We start from the raw sequence: 22765 nt of genomic DNA, 5'->3' as shown, positions 1-22765 counted from the left end.
CATAGAACTGGGCACGCGCGGTCGAGGCGGTAGTGGTTGTCGTGTACCTATGCTCTGCACGGCGCCGGCGCCCCCTGCAGATAAAAGCAACCCCCGCCGGCAGCACACCCGCCGCCAGTCCAATGGTCGGCGTCGCCTCGTCCACGCCCGCCGACGCCCGACGCCGAAGTACGATCGTCACGACACGCGCGCCACCTCACAGTCCTCTGTGCGAACAATACTTTCATCGTAAGGATCTTCGCTCGAGCAGTCAGCGGCTCCAGTGTGTCGTGCTATCGCTGTGGATCAGGAGGTGCTTTGAACACACGCGCGCGCGCACTCACATACAGACCGTGGCTACAGGTGATTAGACTATACCATATTATTATTATGTTATAATTATTTTACTTTTATTGTTGTTGTCGTTGTTGTTGTTGTTGTTGTTGTTATTGTCTACTGCAGCGTACTCAATACTTCACATACGCGCATATTGTATGCAGTATAATATTACAATGAACTGTCACAATGCTGTATGGTATAGGTACATCCACTACACGCCGTATTGCCTGAAAGCCGACCGACGACCATGACCGGGTCGGACGACAACAACGGCGATTCGGACAATTCCGGCGCCGGGGTGGGCGACGACAGCGACGGAAGGGCCCGGCATCGCAACCAGATTTCGGCCAGGGCGTTGCTGACCTCCGCTGCCGCGACGCTGCTGTGGTGCGTACTGTTGGCAGCCTTCGTGCCGCAGCCGCATGCTGTGGCCGGAGCTCAGCTGTACACGAACACGTTCGCTGTGAGGCTACACGGCGACGTCCGGGACCGTACCGGGCACGTAGACGAGGCGGTGGCCCACAGGGTTGCCAAGAGGGCCGGCAGTGGGTTCGAAAACGTCGGCAAGGTACTAACGTAATATATTATGCACAGTATAATAATGTATAATTACCGCGTTTAAATAGTATGAATAATAACCGTACAATATTTTGAGATTATTATTATTTAGTAGACATCCACACGAGTATACTCATCACGACCAGCTCATTGGGTATCATTATCAAATATCAATATACTTGGTCGTTTAGGTGGATGCAGTGTATACGAAGTGAGCACTCCGCTGTGGGTGTACGGCCACATACACACTCGCGTGGCGCAGGTTATGTCTGACTTAATGTATAAAGCTGCGGGTAACCCCCACACCCTTATTACCCTTAAAGCCACGTTATGACCATTGACCAACGTATGTTATTAAATTGTGTGTCATAATATTATTATACTGTACATAGGTGCTTCTTAAAGGTGCATACTCGTGGATAAAATTATTTTACAATTTATCACTATAGGCGGAAATATCGGAATTTTATAATACCACGAGAACGACACGATTTGAAGGCAATTATATAATTATTTGTACATAAATATTTAATCTTTTCTTCTAAATCGATTAGAACCGAATTTTCAGTGCCATCTGCGATAAATTATAATATCATGGCTTTGGGCGAGCATCAGGTGTATTTTAATTAAATACTGCGGAGGAGGTTAAGGGTAATATTCCGGCGGGTGGGTGAAGAGATGGTGGTATATATCATAATAATATATCGACCGCTGGTGGCTGAGGTGGCTTGAGTGGGAAAACGGAGTGGGTCGAGAGTTTTCGGAAAAGTATACAAGTAGGTGTAGATAGGGTGCGTGGGAGTGCAGAGGGGCTGGGAGTTAAACGCGGCTGTCGCTAGTCCTACTGACGTCATTGCACCCGACGGGATTTATATTTTATTCAATTTCAAAACATCGTATTTTTATATTTATATATCTGTAACTCTATTAGACGGCGGACATATTCAATTTGGAGATGAAATCCTATATTATTACAATATTACATTATGATTAAATTGATTATACACCTATATACTTTGATGTTTAGACGGACGGTACGAGTATAAGACTATAATTATTTATTATGTCTGCTATAATTTATATCATGGTCAGCATCCCGAGTTTCATTCAATTATCAGAGCTGGTTTTTGAAATGAAAAATATCAACCCTTATTATTTTTATGTACACACACACTTATATATACGAGTACATATTAGATGGCAGTCGGGTTACTGGCGATGATCAGGGCTTTACGATATTGATTGATGGACGTGTGGGTCGGTACACGTCAAAACAAATATAAGTGATGATGGTATATATTTTAATGGCCGTAGCGAAAGCTTTTATAAAATTACAGAAGGTTCAAGTTGTTTAGTTGAAGAGGAGTTGACATAAATTAATTGAATGTTAGTGATTAAATATTCCCTTGGTTCTTCAATGTATTATACATAAAATATGATATATAAAACTATAATTACACGAGGATTTAATTATGGGATGGATAAATTACAATAGGTACGATAGCTAATATTAAAATATTATTTGTTTTTAAAAGTAATTAGTAAATGTAAGTTTTTAAACTTCCGGAACTTCGGAAGAATCACCTCTAGTCCTTGTGCTATAAATGTACATATACTAGCTTTATACCTATAATTTATAATATATTGTTCATTATATATTATCATATTATTATTTATTTGTTTGTATATAAACGATAAATATAATGTTATGGAGGAACTATTATACGGTTCTATTTATTTTCAGGTTATGTACGTTTATATCGAATATCGATTTTGATCTGTGATGAGAAATCAATACAAATATTAAACACACCATTATAATACCATATTGTAGGAAAACTATTTACAATCCAACATTTATCTTATTCTATTTTAATTTATATTTTGTTATAAATAATTCACGTCATTATTATTTTCATTTGAAATAAAATGTACAATACCTACCTACTCTTGTCTTATCCTAATAGACTCAGTGCTTACAGTCCCTTTTATTTTTTAAACATATTTTAATACAACAACCTTTTATAATACCCGTTATATTAATAGATATTTGTGGCCAGGATTCTTATTCATCATAAGACATTTAAGTATTCAGGTAGGTATGCATATTTTTTTACACTTTTGCACCCCCTTTATAAGTTTTTCTTTTTCAAATATCGCCTCTAGTATATTGGTTAAGCTTTCTAAAATTGATACGTTTAATATAATACAAATTGAGTAATGTATCTTTTTTTTTTAATTTTATATTTTATATTTTTATTATGATTATTTTTAATAATGCAGATATCCATGCATTTTTGGTTTTGTGTTTATGACATCTTTTAATACGTTCATAGTTTTGCCATCAAAAACTTTTAGTCGGTTAATATATTTTAAGAGAAACTTATCTTTAAGACTTTTTCACTAAATCCATAATCGTTTGGTTCGGTTTAATGTTAAACATTTATTTTAGTTTTTACTATATTTTAATTTATAGACAGGCTTCATCAAAAGTATTAAAATATTTTTTTACCTGCATCAGTGAAAAAAAGTGCTAACGAAAAATAACGAACACTACTTTTAATGTAAAATTAATGTAGCTCCTTCACGCTATTTAAAATTCAAACGTATGCATATTTTAGTATTCTATAGAATTAAAAATGTTATAGGTGCCTATACCTATGCATAAATATGCTGAAGAATGATTGATTTTAAAATAAAAAAAAAATGGGAGACAAGTCATTCATAATTATAGCTCAAATTATGTTATTTCTAAATGTCTAATGAACAAAAATATAAACTATGATGGTAACTAGTTATAATTACATATATGCGGTAGAAACTGTTTACAATGACACCGGTTGTAGTGACATATCGGGTGTAATGACCTTAGATTAAAGGTCACTGCAAACTCCTATATTGTATGCAGGCGTGGGTACAAGAAGAGGGAGGGGGCTATGGGGGCTGAAGCCCCCCTAGGCATTATGTAGGACATAATTACTTAAAATATTTCAAAGATTAGACTTAAGAAAGACTTCGTATTAAATACAAATCGACATGCGCAAAGAATAAGGGAGTGCCTAACTCACTTTTATAATTTTTAACACATATTGAAAAATACGATGAATCAAATATTATTAAAGCTGCGATGATATTATGTAGTGAAGATTAGTCAAGTTAAAAAACGGATACATAATCAGAATATCAATCTGGAATAATAAGTGGCGCAATATTCAAACTATGAAACCAGGTACGGTGATCGAAACTTTAAAACGATATGATGAATTTTTCCCTATTATAAAAACATTATTACATTTATTTGCTACCATACTAGTTACCACGGATAGTTCCGAGAGAAGTTTATCGTCATTTAGATGTCTAAAAAATTATTTGAGGTCAACCATGGGCCAGGAGCATTTGAACGGCTTAGCTGTCTTAAACATTCCTAAAAAAATATCTGTAAATATTGATGAAATGATTAATAGATTTTCAAGACCATCTAGAAGAATAAAAAAGGAAGCTAATGGTCAAATTAATTTGTTATGTTTATTAAAGTTTGTTATTATTAAATATATTTGTTTTAAATTATTTATTAGATTTAAAATGTGACAGCATATTATGAGCATGCTATTACAAGTTTAATAAGTATATAATTAGATAATAACGGTTTTACATGTTAATAAAGTATACAAAACAAACGAGATTATGGTTACCGATATTACAATACAAAATAGCAAGGGAATTAAATAAGATAATTTTAATGAGGTTTGTGGATAAGAAATTTAATTTTGGAGGTAAAGACTGTTATGGGAATTTTGTTGTGAGTTTGTTTAAAATTACGGTTTTGCAGAGAGATTAATGGGTTTAATAATGTTTTGAGTTTGTTCAAAATTGTTGACGTTGCATATGGAGTCTAGATGTTGGTTGAGCGACTATTAGAATTATTACATAAACTCTTATAATAAGTTCATTTTTTTGGGGGGTTCCGGCCTTTAAGCCCATCCCGTGCAACAAATATTCCTCCATGGCTCCATCTCTCTCTATCCTTTGCTACTTAATTCCAGTTCGCTCTTAGAACTATTGCTATCACGCATATATTATAATGAATATTGTATTCACTATAAAAACTTGAACATAATTCCCATTTTTATGTAGATACTTAAAGTACATTTTTTTGTCGAGGAAAAAAAGGGTGGATAAGCGGGTACTATTTTGCTGTACACCATAATAGTTGTAGGGATGTAGTAGTAATGGATGTTTGAATTCAATGATAAATTAATGCATACGAAAAAAGATTCTGAGCGGAGACATTGTGTCATGCTTGTAATACTTACATGAATAATGAAATTTAAAACTTAAAAAAAAATTAATAAAAATTAAAAATGTGTGATGACCATAAATAGCGTAACTTTTTTTTATATCGTTAGAGAACTTTTATGAATATCTAACTGAAAAATAATTTAGAAAATTTTTTAATTTAAAAAAATTTCTTATAAATATTCTATGAATAGCTCTGCCAACTTTTTTTGTGTAGGTTGTAAAATTTGTGTGGAATGTTCCATTAAAATGTCTAATAATAGAAATGGAAAAATTTTTCTAAATTTTGATGAATTTTGTAAAAATTGAACTTAAATTGCATATATAAACCTCTCGTGCCTATGTATCTTTAATATTTTTGAACTTTCATCAAATAAACTTAAACCTTGCATTCAATTTGCATGCTTTTTTACTGAGTGAAAAAGTTTTTATCCTGAATAGTTTTAAAAGATCATATAAATTTGAAAAATTTCTCAAGGCAATAAATACCTCAAAAAGAGATAACACAAATTATTGCTATAAATACAATAAAAAAGCTCAGACTTTTAAATTAAGGAAAAATTATAATTTTTAAGCTGAATGATTTTTGACAAAATCAATTTTGTTTGTTTCGTGTAACGCAAAAACCAATAACCGTATATATTAGAAATTTTCACCTAATGTTTATAAATCCAATTTTTATATAAAATTTAAAAAAATCAGATTTTGTGGGGGAAGAGCTGTCAGGGTAACATGAGTATGAATACCATAAAATAACTAAAAAGTAAACGCATTATGTATACCACAATTATTCTAATAGAATTGATGTTATACATATATTAATAAATGTTTGTTATATAGGTATGTGAAATAATAGTTTTCGAATACAATTTTAGGTGGAAACGCTGGGTTTAATAATAAATATTTATTTTAAATATCAACCCGTTATAATTGAAATATGAAACAATATTTAAATTATTCCATAATCCTACGGCACTCGTATACTATGCCGTTGCCGAAGGTTACGTCACTTGAAAATATACCATGCCCATCATACAGATGCCAATATAATTATTGTTTTTAATTAAATAACTGAAATTTAAACATATTTTTGTATGTGCCTTTTGAACATGTTTTGGACAACATTATTCATTAAGTTGGGCAACTGGAATGTTGAAAAATATTATATTTTCTATATTATTCTTAAATAGTATGATCTTTATATTTGAGTAGGTATTGTAGTTTTAATTAAATTTTATCAATGCCAATTATAAATATATTTCTCAATAATATATTACAGATTCGTGGTACTAAAGATGAATTCCAATTTGTGCATCATGGATTACCAAAAATACGTGGCCGCCGTTCTCTACCTTCAGTTTTACTATTGAAGAAGGATCCATCAGTAAGTACATAAATGAAATCCTATTAATAATCAATGTACATAAAATTATTATGTATAATAAGTATATAGTGTATTTATTTTACACTTTGGATTTCAAACTCAAATATATTATATTTATCAATCTATTATACAAAACAATAGCAACGCTGAACACATAATAATTAAAATCGCCGTGGTAGTTTTCCAAACTTATCAACATTTAAAAATAAATAAGAAAGAACAAATGTAAACACAAAATAATTTAAATACGATTCAATTATTTTTGTCTTCATTATTTATTATGAACATAATATGTAATATAAATTGTATAAACTATTTAAATATTAAGAATAAAATAAATCTATTCCAACAAAATCTATCATACATTTGATCATATTTTATTATTATACTAATATACTGAGAACTACCATCAATAACTTAGGTATTTATTTCTAATAAAATGTTTGAAAATTGTTCTTAAAAATAAATTTAGATATCCGGAATTTATTGTATTACATAATTATTAACTTATACATTTTTAGTTTTCTTATACACATAAACACAACATTGAAACATTAAACCGACGTTGTATAAAAATTGCATATACAATGCGCCGTCTTACAAAATAACTTTTTTTCTTTTTGCATTCCTATTTTCTGTGTTGGTACAATAATTATTGTTTATACCATCCACGTAAGATTAAGCATTTTGGTTTCCTTATATTTTTTATTATTAATTTTTATTCACCTTCATAATCGGTATGTTTGCGTTATTTCAATAACTATTTAGTGGCTTTTGGTATTATGTTTTCATATAGAGATTATTTTCTTAATAATCCAAAGACTACAGCACCTTCACTTGAACGTTCTTAATACTGTACCCTACTTTCCTAGGGTTAATGGCCTGACCTTGGCCTGATTTTGTACAAATAGTAATATTATGGACACAGTTTTTAGAAGGATATGTAATTATTTTAATTAGTAGTAACTATTTTTCTCCTTATCTGAAATTTAAAGCACAAATTTTAGTTTTTATCATAAAATTATGTAAAAAAGAAATGCTTCAGTGTCTGTGATAAGCACCATGTTGAATTCAAATACAATATATTTAAATTTTCTCTAAACACAATAATATGTTCTATGGATGATGGTGATGACGTCCACGTATTTACAACTTTGGTATAATAATTTGTTATATTACCATAATATATTATTATATAGTGTCTATTAAGTGACTATCAATATTCGCTGAATATGATCATTAATCACTATTATTGAATATTATAAACCACTGTCCACAATATACAATTATTAGTATATTATACTATCAACATGTTGTTACTACCGGCAGGCCAAATCAAGGCTCGCGTTATGGACTCGTGCGCTTGCGTCTTTACATTTTAACTAATATAATGCTACGTGGTAACAATTAATTTGTTGTCTATCACTGTTGGTGTACGGTGTCGGTGTGTTATTGTGTATCCGTAGTGATAGACTTGTACCAAATGGGGGAATATTTGAGGATTTGGATGTTCAACAAGACAGTTAGTTAAACCGAGTACAGTTTAAAGCATATTTAAAATAAAACAAAATGTAATATAAATTATTTTACTTTACCGATGACCTGGCAGTAACAATACACGGATCAGGTGGTGAAACGAAACTCGTTCAGTAGACGTATGTCTAGCAGGCCGAATGATTATTATAAAACATTTTGTTTTCTAGTCAAAATAGTTATACCTTTATATGGCTTTACTCCGTGATTACAGAACGAATGAAAGATGATACGAACGTCCGTCATATATGCATAGTATAATATAATACTATAAGTAATATTATAATTATACAAATATGAAAACCGTAATGGTGTTCCACGCCATTACAATAATAATACTTAATAGGTATCATTTCTTTTCCTGATCTTTATATTATGTATCGCAATATTGTACGACTCTCGACTCTCTCATCGTTGGCTTTCCCTAATATGACGTATCACGATTAGGTACACAGACTAATTTACATTGAATTTTACTATAGTTTATAGGCTTTTCCCTGATTAAGTCCAAGTTTGAACTAGATTCAGAGGTTTGGGGTCCCGCGCGGGACTATATTTCTTAAGCACCCCTATAGTTTTTATTTTCAATCTTGATTTGGCTCAGAATTAATATTTTCATTATTTCATATCTGTTGGTGTAATTCTTTATCATAAATATTTTGTTAATATAACTGAAAAGACTAGTGTCCCCTTTTAAGAAGAAGCCACACTCAAGTTTGTTGTCTCTGTCCACCGAGTTTGAAGAAAATCGTGTTTGTTTCTTTACAGTTATAATATAATATTAACATACAATTTTAAAAACTTTTAATGTCACTCATTTTTTAAAAGTAAAAATAATGGAAATAACTAAATAAATGTATATAAACATTTTCAGGTTAAGTCTGTTCATCAGCAACCGGGATTCAAGAGAGTGAAACGTGGGTACAAAGCATATATCCCATCTTTATACTTGAATAGAGATGAATTTATTGCAAGTCAATATAGAGAATATTCTGGTAAACCAATTGAAATCGATGACGATCTGGATCGTTATGGCAAGTTACCAATGGATCCATTATTCAAGGAGCAATGGTATCTGAGAAATACAGGACAAAACGGTGGTAAACCAAAATTGGATTTGAATGTACGAGCCGCTTGGGCTCAAGGAGTATCAGGCAAGAACGTAACTACAGCTATAATGGACGACGGTAAGAAAATGTCTTAGTTTTTAAAATCAGCTAAATCAAAAAAAAAAATGTCAAATATTTGTCATAGATATTCTATAACAAATACACTTTTATTTAAATAAATATCGAAAATTGAAGTTTCTATTTTTTCTAAAAATGTAATTCCTGATCTGAAAATAGATTCCTATTTTTTTATGTTAATTTTGGATTTTTGATATATGAGCACATAACTCTCTCATAAACATTACATATATTATATATATTTATCTTAGAAATATTTCAAACTAAAATTGAAGTAAGTTCAAACATAGCTTATGTAATAAAATAAATGTATAATAATTATATGCTTAATAAAAATTGGCAATAACTTACAGACTTACAGTGTTACTTTAACATTATTAGCTAGTCAAACTATTATCGTACTTATGACTTTCAACGAATTTTATATAGTCACTAACTCACAAATATAAACTTAAATTTCTTTCGATTTAATTTCTAACTTCCATTGTATTTTATAAATATTTTTCTAAAAAATAATATACTATCTAATTTTTCTAATGTAATACTGTGTGTATACATTAGTAGAGTAATTTAATGGTTGTTAATACCTAGTCATACAACTGTAAAAATCATGTTATAGTGAATAGTTGTTTTGTTTTTCTTTTATGCACAGGAGTGGATTATACACACGAAGATCTAAAATATAATTACGTGAGTAGTATAAAATAAAATCTACCTTGCTTAAAATATTAAGACGGAATTCATGCAAAAATATAGAACTGTTTCATGTTTGTTAATGTATTATGCGAATACACCAATAACTGTCACCTGTCGACTATTTTCACATATCCAACAATTCCAAATCATATCTTATGTTCTGCATACACTGTATTTATTAATACTATGTCGTTTAGAATGCACGAGCTAGCTACGATTTCAGTTCAAATGATCCCTATCCATATCCGAGGTATACCGATGATTGGTTCAACAGCCACGGTACACGTTGTGCCGGGGAAGTTGCAGCTGCACGTGATAATGGTGTTTGTGGTACCGGTGTTGCATATGACTCAAAAATCGCCGGTAAGTGATTGGATTGGTTGGATTTGGATTTATAGAAAAATCGATGAAGCAATACAACAATACTTAATGTTTGTATTGTATATATTTACATTCTACATGTTGCGTATCTACTGTTGATTGGGGGGAGAGGGGAACTAAGTAGACATATTGTACGTTTTCGAGTTGAAGACTTTACTCTGCGATATGCTCGCATATTGTACAATATATTATGGTTAGGTACTGATTAAACTAGTTCATTTAAAAAAAAAACTAATTTAGCTTACCTATGTTCTATGTACCTAATATATTAAAATCGTTGCAGGGATCCGGATGCTCGATCAACCGTACATGACAGATCTTATCGAAGCGAATAGTATGGGCCACGAACCAGATTTGATTGATATTTACAGTGCTTCTTGGGGACCTACGGACGATGGAAGAACAGTCGACGGGCCTCGTAACGCCACTATGAGGGCTATAGTCCGCGGAGTCAATGAAGTGAGTTATACATAATAGTTCAAATTTAATAATATAAGCAATAAACATATATTATAAAAGTATATATTGTAAACATAGCAATTATATTATACATGATATGTAAACATTATGAAAAAAAATTGTGGCATAGTAGAATGTGTCTTTATAAAATGTTAACTATTTTTTTACATTAAGATAACAAGACACAGGGGTTTTTACTATCATAAAATAGCTTGATAGTGGCTTATGGGGTATACATTATACCTGATGAGATGAATGCAAATGCACAACCAATTGGGGGCATAGACTCTAAATTATACATTGAATAATAAGTCACGAAAAATGTTTTCTTCAATGAGACCCAAAATTTGATAAGTACGTGTGTGTATGCTGCAAGATGGTTTCTTAAATTAACCAAATGCTTAGATTTGTCACACAATTTAAAGAATGTTCTGTGTCGATTTCAATTTTTTTTTCAATTGAGAACCAACCTCTTTTACCGTAAATTATCAAACTAATTGTGTAGGTATCTATATACTTATAAATCTAAATAATTTAAAATTTAGTCACTAATATCAATATTTAGACAAATATCTGTATTAAAAAATTCCAACAATCAAAACTATAAACAAAATGCGATCATATATTTTTTGACATTCTTAATTGCTGTAAAAACAGTTTCAGTAGAATCTTGTACCTATTACATTTTTAACACGTTTCAATTCAAAAACAAAATGTTTTCAACATAAATTTTAAAAAGTTCCAAATAGTCTAAAATTTAAAATGTCTACAAATAGTTCAAAAAGAGACAAAATATTGAAAATTATATCATGAATACAAAGCTTATATAAATACGTGGTGAAATATTCAAATACCTATTCGTTTATTTCTTAAATTACCAGAAAAACATGTTTTTAAATTTTTTTAATATATATTTTGATTATTTTATTACAATTAAGTCCATTCTTTTAGTTATTATACTCAGATATTTATAATTTTAACCATTTATAAGAAGATTACGATAGTCTATATTTATACCTATAGATTATAGACTATAGCATCACTATAACTTACTTTTTTGGCTGTTCTTTGTTTTTCGATTAGTGATTAGTGATTACACAAGTTATCAAGTCATCATAGTTTATCACCAAATAATAGGTACTATAATAGAGCTACTTTCAGCTTAAAGCGTGGTCATACATAAATTACCGTTTGTATTTTCATCCTATCAGCAAGATCATATCATATGTAATATTTTTAATGTTTTGATCAATTCTAAGAAATCATATATTATGTTTGTTAGATATTAATGTTAAATCATTTTTTTCTATAAAAACTTTTTCCTAGCTAATCCAATATAGATATTTAACGATAAACACATTTTTAAGGGTCGTCGTGGGAAGGGTAATATATACGTGTGGGCTAGCGGTGATGGTGGAGAGGCTGATGACTGCAACTGTGATGGATATGCTGCTAGTATGTGGACGATATCGATAAATTCAGCTATAAACGATGGACAAAATGCTCATTATGATGAAAGTTGTTCAAGCACACTAGCATCAACTTTCAGCAATGGTGCCAAAGATCCTAATACTGGAGTAGTAAGTATTCTGTTTATAACAATCTTATAACAATAATCATTGATATAGATCTATAAGTTAAATTTCAATCACAGTAATTGTGTATCGCTTGCAGACTAAAGTTTATTGCTTATAGATAGGTACATTAATTAAATACTTCTTACACACACAAAAAAAAAGAAAAATCTTTATTTGATTAAATTAATAATAATTGTAGTATTTTAGCGAGTATAATGCAAACTGTATATCTAGTTACAACTTAGGTACAAATGTACAATGAATAATTATTAAAAATTAAAATCAAGTTGTAAATAAATGTATTATATTCCGTATATATACTATATTGGTAACTACTTTTTTACGTTTTTTAGGCGACTACAGATTTGTATGGTAAATGTACTAAATCTCACAGTGGAACATCTGCTGCCGCACCTGAAGCTGCAGGCGTGTTCGCTTTAGCCCTGGAAGCAAAGTATGTATATTCTATTCTAATATAGTAGTATTTTGTTAGTATAATACTTTATTATGTACTACTTTATTATGTACTACTTTAATCTTAATAATTATAATATATAACCATTGTGTTTATTTATTTTTACATTTTGATTTTGGTTATTAATTACTACACTTGTGAACATTTAACAGCCCCGATTTGACTTGGAGAGATATACAGCATTTGACCGTATTGACTTCAAAACGGAATTCTTTATTTGATGCCAAACATCGATTTCAGTGGACAATGAACGGCGTGGGCTTGGAATTTAATCATTTGTTTGGCTTTGGGGTGCTTGATGCTGGAGGTATGGTCTCACTTGCCCGACAATGGCATACTGTACCCGCTAGATATCATTGCCAAGGAGGATCACATACAAAAATCAGGTAATCATATTTTTGTATAATATATGTATATACATAATCTCTACAATTCAACCTACGTTATTGTTTGTAAATTTTATTTCTTATTTATAGCATTTATATATTCAGTTAATACTCAAATAATTTGTTTTATAAGATTTAGTTTGGAACTTTGGAAGCAATACATATTTATTTATTTATTTTATTTTACAATACGGAACGAACCCTTTAATACATGAGTATAATAGTATAATAATAATAGTTTTAATAGTTTATGGAAACGTGGCTCAATATCAGAGAGAGAATGAAGGGTCAGTGTTGGCAATGCGCATAAGACGGATGATCGGTGAGTTAAGATAGTAGTTTGAGGAAGAGAAAGGTATATGAAATGGAACAGATGATCGTGTACAGCGAGAGGGGACCTTAAATTAGACACGGGATAGTAATTCAGGACTATCAATTTTAGATGAAAGAAGATTGGATAGAAATGTCAGGTTAGCTGAATGACGACGATCGGTGAGGCTTTCTAAGGAAAAGAGGCGTTGGATTGGCGTGTAATCGTGAGGTGGACAGACTATCTTTAGTTTGTAAGCAGCTTGACGGAGGAATTTTCTTTGAACCCTTTCTATCATGTTACGTGCGGAAGCGGTGGACGGGTCCCAGAGGACGGAACCATACTCAAGGATGGGACGGACTAGGGAGCAGAAAAGAGTTTTTAGAGGGGAGAGCAAGTGGAAGTCAGAAGAGACACGGTTTATGAAACCAAGCAGTTTAAGAGCCTTACAACATATTATCTGAATATGCATATTAGGGCACAGGTTCCGTGTGAGAGTAAATCCTAAATCCTTTACATAATTATTACAGGCTGTTAAGGCGGTATTGTTTACGGTGTAAATATGTTCGATTACAGCATTAATACGACCAAAAGTCATTACTGAACATTTAGCTACATTAAGAGCTAGCCCCAAAGATTCACCCCACGCAACTAATCGTTGAAGGTCGTTTTGAAGAAGGTGACAGTCAGAGATGGATTTTATGCGGAGAAAGATTTTCATATCATCAGCAAAGATAAGAAGTTTGGCATGCTGGAGGACGGAGACCGCTGAGTTTACGAATAGGGCAAACAGGAGTGGAGAAAGAACAGCACCTTGTGGTACACCTGAGGAGGGGGTAAAGCGGTCCGAAGAGGTGGAATCAACAGTTACCCATTGGATCCTATTTGTAATGTATGAGCGAAACCAGGAAAGTAATGGTTCACCGATTCCTATGGAGTCTAGAGTTGACATAAGATGATTGTGATCAACACGATCGAAAGCCTTGGAGAAATCTGTGTAGATTACATCTACTTGGCAGCTATCGCGAAAAGAATCATATATATATGAATGTAGACTAAGGTTACAAGTAAGAGTTGATCTACCAGGACGGAAGCCATGCTGCTCATCAATTAGGATATGATTCAAGGGAGAACGAATCGAATTAAGAACAAGCGTTTCAAATATTTTGGATAAATGAGGGAGGATAGTTATGGGACGATAGTTTGAAACATCAGTTGAATCACCAGACTTAAGTATGGGTCTAATAGAGCCAAGTTTAAGTGCAGACGGAAAAATACCCGAGTCAATAGAACGCCTAAACAATAACCATAACGGTTCAGCAAGAACAGATCGAAGTTTGTACAAGAAATCACCCTGGATACCATCAGGACCAACAGACTTAACATTGCGAAGGGAACATAAGCATTTGTAGACGTCACTGATCGAAAAATAGGAATTAGACGGGAGCGGAAAGAGGCAGATAGGATGTAATGTTTGGGATGGAGTCAGTGAAGGCTGGGTGAACACGGAGGAAAAATGTGCAGCAAAAAGGTTAGCAGTTTCGGGAAGAGATGTACTTTGTTTACCATGAAGTGAAACACATGAAGGTATAGATTGAAAAGAGCGGTTTTTTCTAATAAAACTCCAAAAGTATTGAGGGTTGTGTAATAGGGAGGATTCGGTACGTGAGACAAAATTGCGGTTGCATTGTTTGGAGATGAATTTAAATTTAGCGCGAAGAAGTGAAAAATGCTTGTAATCTGATAATAGCTGGGATGACTTAAACTTGGCATGAGCGCGAGACTTAGCAAACACTAGTTCTTTGAGCTCCTTAGTGTACCAAGAGGGGAAAGTGGAGGGAATACATATAAAAGAGTAGGTAGATATATATTTTTTGACACAGCTATCTACCAAGGTACATATTGAATCATATTTATTTATACTTACTTATTAGTAATTAGTAATTACCTTAATATGTTATTATTCTATTATGCCAAATTGACAAATGAAAATTTTATTAGCGTTCTACATTTTACAATTTTAAATTCAATAATGATGAAACATGAATAAATTTATTGGTTAATATGTATATCTACTGATATGATACACATTATAAAAAATTATTATTTTTTAGTAACAAGTAATAACTAATAAATTGATAGAAAAACAATTTATTAAGTGCAGGATGTTTGATTCTCGCCCATCAATTAATTATGTTGATCTAAGTAATTGGTCAAGTGAAATATTAAAATATTAATTTTATTGAAGGAAATTTACAACTAAGTCAGGCATAATACTGAAATTGAATACTGATGCATGCCGTGACACCGATACCCATGTGAAATATCTGGAACATGTACAAGCTGTAATTACACTCAATTCTACAAGACGTGGTGACGTTGAACTTTTTTTGACATCTCCGATGGGCACAAGGTAATTAATAGAACAACTATCTTTCATAGATATATTTATAAAAATTAAAATTAATTAGGTAACTTAATAATTTAACATAACTTAACAACTATCTTGCAATTATTATCTTTCATATCTTAATATTAAAAATGATATTATGTAGGAAATACTCTTAAGACATATCATTGAAATTGAGTAGGTAATTGTGGAATAATAATAATTAAGTAAATTTCTTAAATGAAGAAGATAATATCAAATATTTAGTTTGTACAAATAGCCCATATAGCTAGGTAGTGCTGGTGTCCCGCTTTCTTAATAATAATGTAATTTACATTATATTCATACACAACTATTAAACTCGGTCCTCGGGGGTGGAAGCAGAATGTTAAGTAGAATATAAACGCTTATAAACTGTAGAAAGTACGCATTTATAATATCGACATTACCGGTGTCAGGAGTAAATATCCTACGAATTATACCAACTCATTAAACATTAGGCATGATATAATGAAGTAACGTATGGGATCGGGTACGACAGTGAGCAATAAAGACACAATATACAAATTCCAATATTATAATAATACTTAGAAAATTACGCAGCAGATATCGGAAAGTACATACATTTAGGTACAATAATATATTTTGACGGAAATGCAACCACGCAGGACGGGCACTCGCGTCAAGTCCGTGGGCAGTAAGCATTTTCGAGAAGATTTCAGGCGGACCCAGCATCCGTGGGAACGATACTCATAAAAGGGGGCTAGAAGAAGTAGATGGTAGGCCGTAGACCTATATAGGAGAGCCTCGACCAGCCTACATTCAGACGTGATTTGACCAGACGAGCGAGAGCACCTTTACGCCGTCAGTCTTTTGATTTATTATTTTGGAATTAGAATAATTTTAAACAGTGAATTATTTGGACCTAGAAAATATTCGAGTTAAACCGATTATTTTTTGAACACTAAGAATAATTTTCTGAATTAAATACAGAGTAATAGTTTACCAGTTAAATTTAAAGTGTCTAAATTGAAAATAATACAATAAATTATAACACATTCAACGGTTAACAAGCTCATTTCAAAGAATACACCTCTTCCTTTCACCGAAATCTATAGTCGTCAGACCACTACAGTAGTAATTATAATACAGTACCTGTATTTTCAAAATACTGTTCATTGTTCAATTGAAATATGGAACAAATGTATACACATTTTTAAAATTTAAAACAATTTACTTATGGGTCCATTGATATTTATATAGAGTATCCAATAATAAATGTATCAACTCAATATTTTTATGAACACAATAATAACTTATAAGAAATAACGATACATTTTTAATAAATTTGTATGTTTATAGATCGATGATATTAAGTAGAAGGCCTAATGATGACGACCGAAGAGATGGATTTACAAAATGGCCATTTATGACAACGCATACATGGGGTGAATATCCCTGGGGCGAATGGATACTCGAGGTAATTTATAAATATACAAAATTATTTTACTTAAAAATACATTTACATAAGCTTTTAAAGATAAATTTTCAAGCCTTAGTTACTAAAATTAATAATTTTGTTATTAACTACAAAATATTTTCGAATTTTCGTGATTTTAACAAATTTTGTCAAAACTTGAACTTGAAATGCGAATAAAAATATATCACACACCTATGTGATCCACCTTTATCTTTTTTCTATTGATATTAAAACATTTTAGAGGAATTATGTATTATACTTTCAAGCATTTTTCTGAACAAAATTTTTTTTGTTAATCATGTTTGTGTTATCAACATTTATAGGAAACAAACATATAATATAGAAAAAAAAAATTCAAATGTCTATATTTTCATTGAGGGCTGACTCTCCTGGGTTTTATATACATTTATTTTAACTATGTAGTTTATAGAGGCTTAATTAACTCCAGAGCTTACGCTAAAGAAATATAAGAGTTGCACACACTGTTTGTTTTACAGAAGTAAAAAAATTTGATGTTCGCTTCGCTCTCACATAATGAATAATACATACTATCATACATATTAAATAATATTATATTATACGTCATAATATATGAATATTAACAATTAAAATAACAAATTCCTTTAATTAAATTTTAAAATGATTTTATTTTTTATGACAACCTCTTCATCAGTATCACCACTATCACCACAGTTTTAGAACCTTTGTATTCTCGTAGTTTTAATCTTTTGATAATCATAAATAAATAGGTATTTACTATAACAATGTTTTAATCATAATTTCTAATAATTTCCGAAATCAAAATGTCAAATGGTTACAAGCTCATAGACATAATATAAAATTAATTATTAAAAATTCAAATCATAATATTTTTTATGAACTGCACATTTAAATAAGAACTACACATTTAAATTTAGAACTGCACATTTTATGCATCACAAATACACATTAGCGCAAGCTCTGATTAACTCCTTATTTTGGTACCTAATTACGACTGACGAGATCTGTTTTGAGCATTATCAGAAATTAAATAATATGAAATTGTGATTTTGTACAGACAATATATTTAACATATTTTGTTGTCACTTGTAATATTTGACAATAATTTCGATTCGCAACGGAACCAATTGTGTGTACCTAGGGTCTTAACTTAGAACTGTAGTGTTTAAGTAAATTTGATACGTCGTATACTTATTATAGGCCAATGTAAGTTCCTACACGAGATAAAGTATGTAAAAATCACCGTGGAATATTTGAGTATGCATATACATAAGTTCCCTCACAAAATAAATACACCTCTGTTCGTAAGTTCCCACTCGAAAAAAATGGTAATGAATACAAATTTCTTTTCCATTTAGTTCAAGTCTAGGACTGACAACTTAAATGTAGCTTGTGTAGTTAAGATGTGTTTGTTTTTGAGTTGCATAAAAAAAGTCTAATCCAATTATTGATTGAATCAAATTCATATAATATATACAGTCGAAGCCGAGTATTAGATACACATTTGGACCAAGGTGAAATTGGTCAATTTATCGATGGTTTATACTTGTAGACTCTGTAGTAGGCCAGTCGGCCCCTAGAAATTTTGTTTCAATAACGTGATTGTATCAATTATCTGTATACTTAATAAGCAACTTCTACTGTATATTGCAAAGGTAAAGTCCACAAATTAAACGAATATAAAATAATAATAGTAAAGAATAAAAATCATGTTATATGTGGCTTATTGTGAAACACTTCACATAGTCATATATTATTTTAAAGCTGTAATCTGAAATTGTGTTATTGATATAGTTTTTTTTTTTGTATATTTATCGAGGTCTATAGCAATATGATGGTTTTTGAGACGTATATTTTTCAATTGTTTTTAAAACTTAAATTCTTTTTGGACAAACGTAAATTGAGCCCCGTATTTTTCAAGTACAAATTTCTATGCAGTAAATTGCACTAAATAAAAATATTATTTTGTATGATATTCATTTAGCATTACTCAGAGGACACCACGAGAACGCGACTATCATTGTCCACCAAAAATAATTTTTTGGTTTTCTTAATACTCGGTGGAAATTCGACAGATAAAATATACTTGTTTAAGATAAAGCAAGAAAATTATCTAAGTCCACCATCTTCAGCCATCGTAGTCATAAATCCATAATTAGAATAATTGCAAACATCTTATGGCTCTGAAAATAGCATTACAAACACATGTAATAACAATTCTTTAAAAATAGATCCGTTTGATGTATACACTGAACTTAAACCAACTTTTTGAATTCGTCTCAGCCAAGTTAGTAAAGTGAAATCAACATCCTATAGTTATGATTTTAGACCAAACATTTAAGTACCTAATATAAATAATAGATATCGATGAATTCAATGTCACTTAATTACTATGGGAGCAATTTACTAAACTCGTTTTAGAAACCGAAAAATCCATGGTGAAACTCTTTATAATATCTATTTTAGAAACCAAAAAAATCCAAAGCTTAATTTACTACAGTATTTTTACTACCTGCTCAATGTCTGCGCAATTTACAAGCGCCTTTATTTTTAATATATTAGGATGATAATGATACAAATTTTAATTACAATTATGCAACACAAAAACAAACTTTTTTCGGTTTTGAACTTACAAATATTTGACACGACTAACTGAAACATGCAACTAACTGCAAACCGATTATCTGGTATGTTTCGAGTGGTAACTTACCAAACTTTCACTTGTTGGGACTTACTACTTACGTTTGTTAAACGGACACATACGCTTGTGACGTCCACTTAATACATAATATCTGCAGACTGTAGTGTTATTATATATTATGGTTTAATAGAAGATTCCTCGTAAGCTTGTCTACTTTTATCAAATACCTACTTCAAATTTCTAAAACATCGGATATTCACTTGATTTTCCAAGGAGTGATTTTTTTTTTTTTTTTGTTGTACTTAATTAAAAAAATAAATAATCGTAGATAAGTACTTGAAATTCCTATTATAATGTTTATTTTATCATTTTCTATGTTTGATAACATTTTTAAATGATTTTGACTCGTTCAAGCTGTTTAAGAAAATTCTTAATTTTAAATTTTTTAGGTTTTCTCATAAATGTCAATAAAATGTTATTCGTTGGTTTCAAAGCTTTAAAATGTAATACAATGGTCCTGATATATTTTTACAATAGAAGTTAAAAAATACGTAATCACAATTTTTTTTACAAGCGTCTAAAGTTCAAATTATTACAAAATATATTAAATTAAAAATGTACAAATTATTTATTAGTTAAAAATTATTGTTTTAAACGTTCAACTTTTATAGCTAAAGATTGTATATTTAAAACAAAGTTCCACGTAGTAGTTCATTCTGTACCCCAAAAAAACCAAAAATACATAAACACAATTTTTCATAATTTATATAGTTATTTAACCAAGAATAACGATTTTAGATTTGTTGTTGTAATTTTAAAATATTATTCATGGATACTTGAAACTAATAAAGTATACTACTATATACAAATATGATAGTATGCAAATAATATTAAATCAACCTACCGTCTACTTCTACTGTATAGTAATAATAAATAATAAATAATAATATTATAATAAATATAAAAATAATATAAAATATCCTAGACCGATAAACAGTCTCCGCTTAGAATCGTTTTTCGTATACAATGATATTAAATATCTTTGAATTCAAAATTAACACTATCCATACTGCAGTGGCCCATTTGAAACCTACTACACAGAAAAACGTCACCCACTTCCCTGCTTTTTAATCATCCTATTATCTAAGAATTACAAAATATGTGTGTTAGGTATAAGTATTTTTCATAAAATAATTTTCAGTTAAATTATAGTACCTAGTAGGAAAAGTGTATAAGTACTAAGTAGGAAAGGTGATTAGATTTAAATTCCAAATACATCTTGTTGTATATTGTATAGGTAATGTTTGTTTGGTGGGGGGAGGGAGTGGAGCTGCTGACGGGTCTGTTTGATGAATATAAAGATAGCTCCCCAAGTCAAAATTTGAAATTGCGACTATGACACATTGTTACGCAATGATGTACAGAAACACTGACTATAATATCAAATTGAATTATGGACGTTATCGTTTGATTGAATCTGTGCTCAACCGGGTTGCAGCGATTTATACCTACTGTAGTACTGAACTGACGAATTCACCTCATACCTAAGTTCCCAAACACTCCCTTTACATCTTGATGGCATAAAAAATATGAAACATAAAATGTATGTACATTAATTATTATATACGAACACGCATATAGGAATATAATTACCACTGTATTTTATGTTGTACGTTGCAGGCGAAATTCAATACACCGAATCAGTTTTCACAAGGTACTAACGGCGGCGGGACACAGACGAACAATGGACAGGCATCTAGAGCGAACTCCGGGTTGACAGCTAAAGGGGACGGGTCGTCGGCAGACCGGGATTCAGGCGGAGAAGAGGGAGAGGAAGACGATTACGAAACAGTGCACACGGGTTTCCTGAAGGAATGGACACTGATGCTGCACGGAACCCGGGAACCGCCGTACAGCCAACTGTCCGTCCGAGATCCCCATTCTAAATTGGCAATTGTCAAGAAAGCGCACACCATAGCTGGACCCGACACTACCGCATCACCGCAGAAGCAGAGCGCATATTAGGTTTACAGAAGCTGAAATTAAGACACCAATGAAATAATCAATACGGGAATATCGCGATTGTCATTTACAAACATATACAATTATTAATCTATTATTATAATATTATATACATACATATATAATATATATTATATTATATTATAATGATTCCCCCAACAACAGTCCCTCATATTATTATATTGTCAGTGTGACGCGTAGACGTATTACATATTATATTATATTATATTTTTCAAAGAATCTATTCCCATATTATATATTTGATTTTATCTTCAAATCATTTACTCCAATTAAAAAAAAAATATTATATATCTTATGATTAGATGATTATTAACAATTGTCCTATTATATTATACTATATAATTTTCATCAAAATATACGTATATATTATAGCCTCAGTAATTCTAGTCTGAGTTAACGCCAAATAAGTATTAATATTATTATACATATATTAATTATTAATTATATATGTAGGTATAATTTAGAATACATGTATAGGAACTAAATTATCTTATTTTAAGTACCTAGAGTTACCTAGCTAACGCCTATCAATATACACGGTACCTATATATTTGATTTTGTTATCCTTATAAGTTATATTGTCCCAACCATAAGTATAAAGTGGTTAGACACCTATTATAGCTTTAAAACTACTTTTAAGTATAGGTACTGG

The 22765-nt window shown here is 30.9% G+C and overlaps 1 protein-coding gene across 1 annotated transcript; it reads left to right on the top strand.

Moving 5' to 3' along the window:
- The first annotated feature begins 210 nt into the window (after positions 1 to 210).
- Positions 211 to 22208, top strand: LOC111035553 (neuroendocrine convertase 2). Its single transcript, XM_022317214.1, has 13 exons — positions 211 to 342; positions 521 to 886; positions 6452 to 6556; positions 8964 to 9276; positions 9929 to 9966; positions 10170 to 10335; positions 10637 to 10812; positions 12180 to 12392; positions 12743 to 12843; positions 13017 to 13250; positions 15809 to 15973; positions 17312 to 17429; positions 21751 to 22208. The coding sequence occupies exons 2-13, from the start codon at positions 566 to 568 to the stop codon at positions 22093 to 22095; spliced, it is 2295 nt and encodes a 764-aa protein (XP_022172906.1). The 5' UTR covers positions 211 to 342; positions 521 to 565; the 3' UTR covers positions 22096 to 22208.
- Positions 22209 to 22765: the final 557 nt, after the last annotated feature.

Source organism: Myzus persicae, unplaced genomic scaffold (assembly GCF_001856785.1).
Source record: "Myzus persicae strain clone G006 unplaced genomic scaffold, MPER_G0061.0, whole genome shotgun sequence".
Lineage (NCBI taxonomy): Eukaryota > Metazoa > Arthropoda > Insecta > Hemiptera > Aphididae > Myzus > Myzus persicae.
This window is presented reverse-complemented; position numbering and strand designations above follow the sequence as displayed.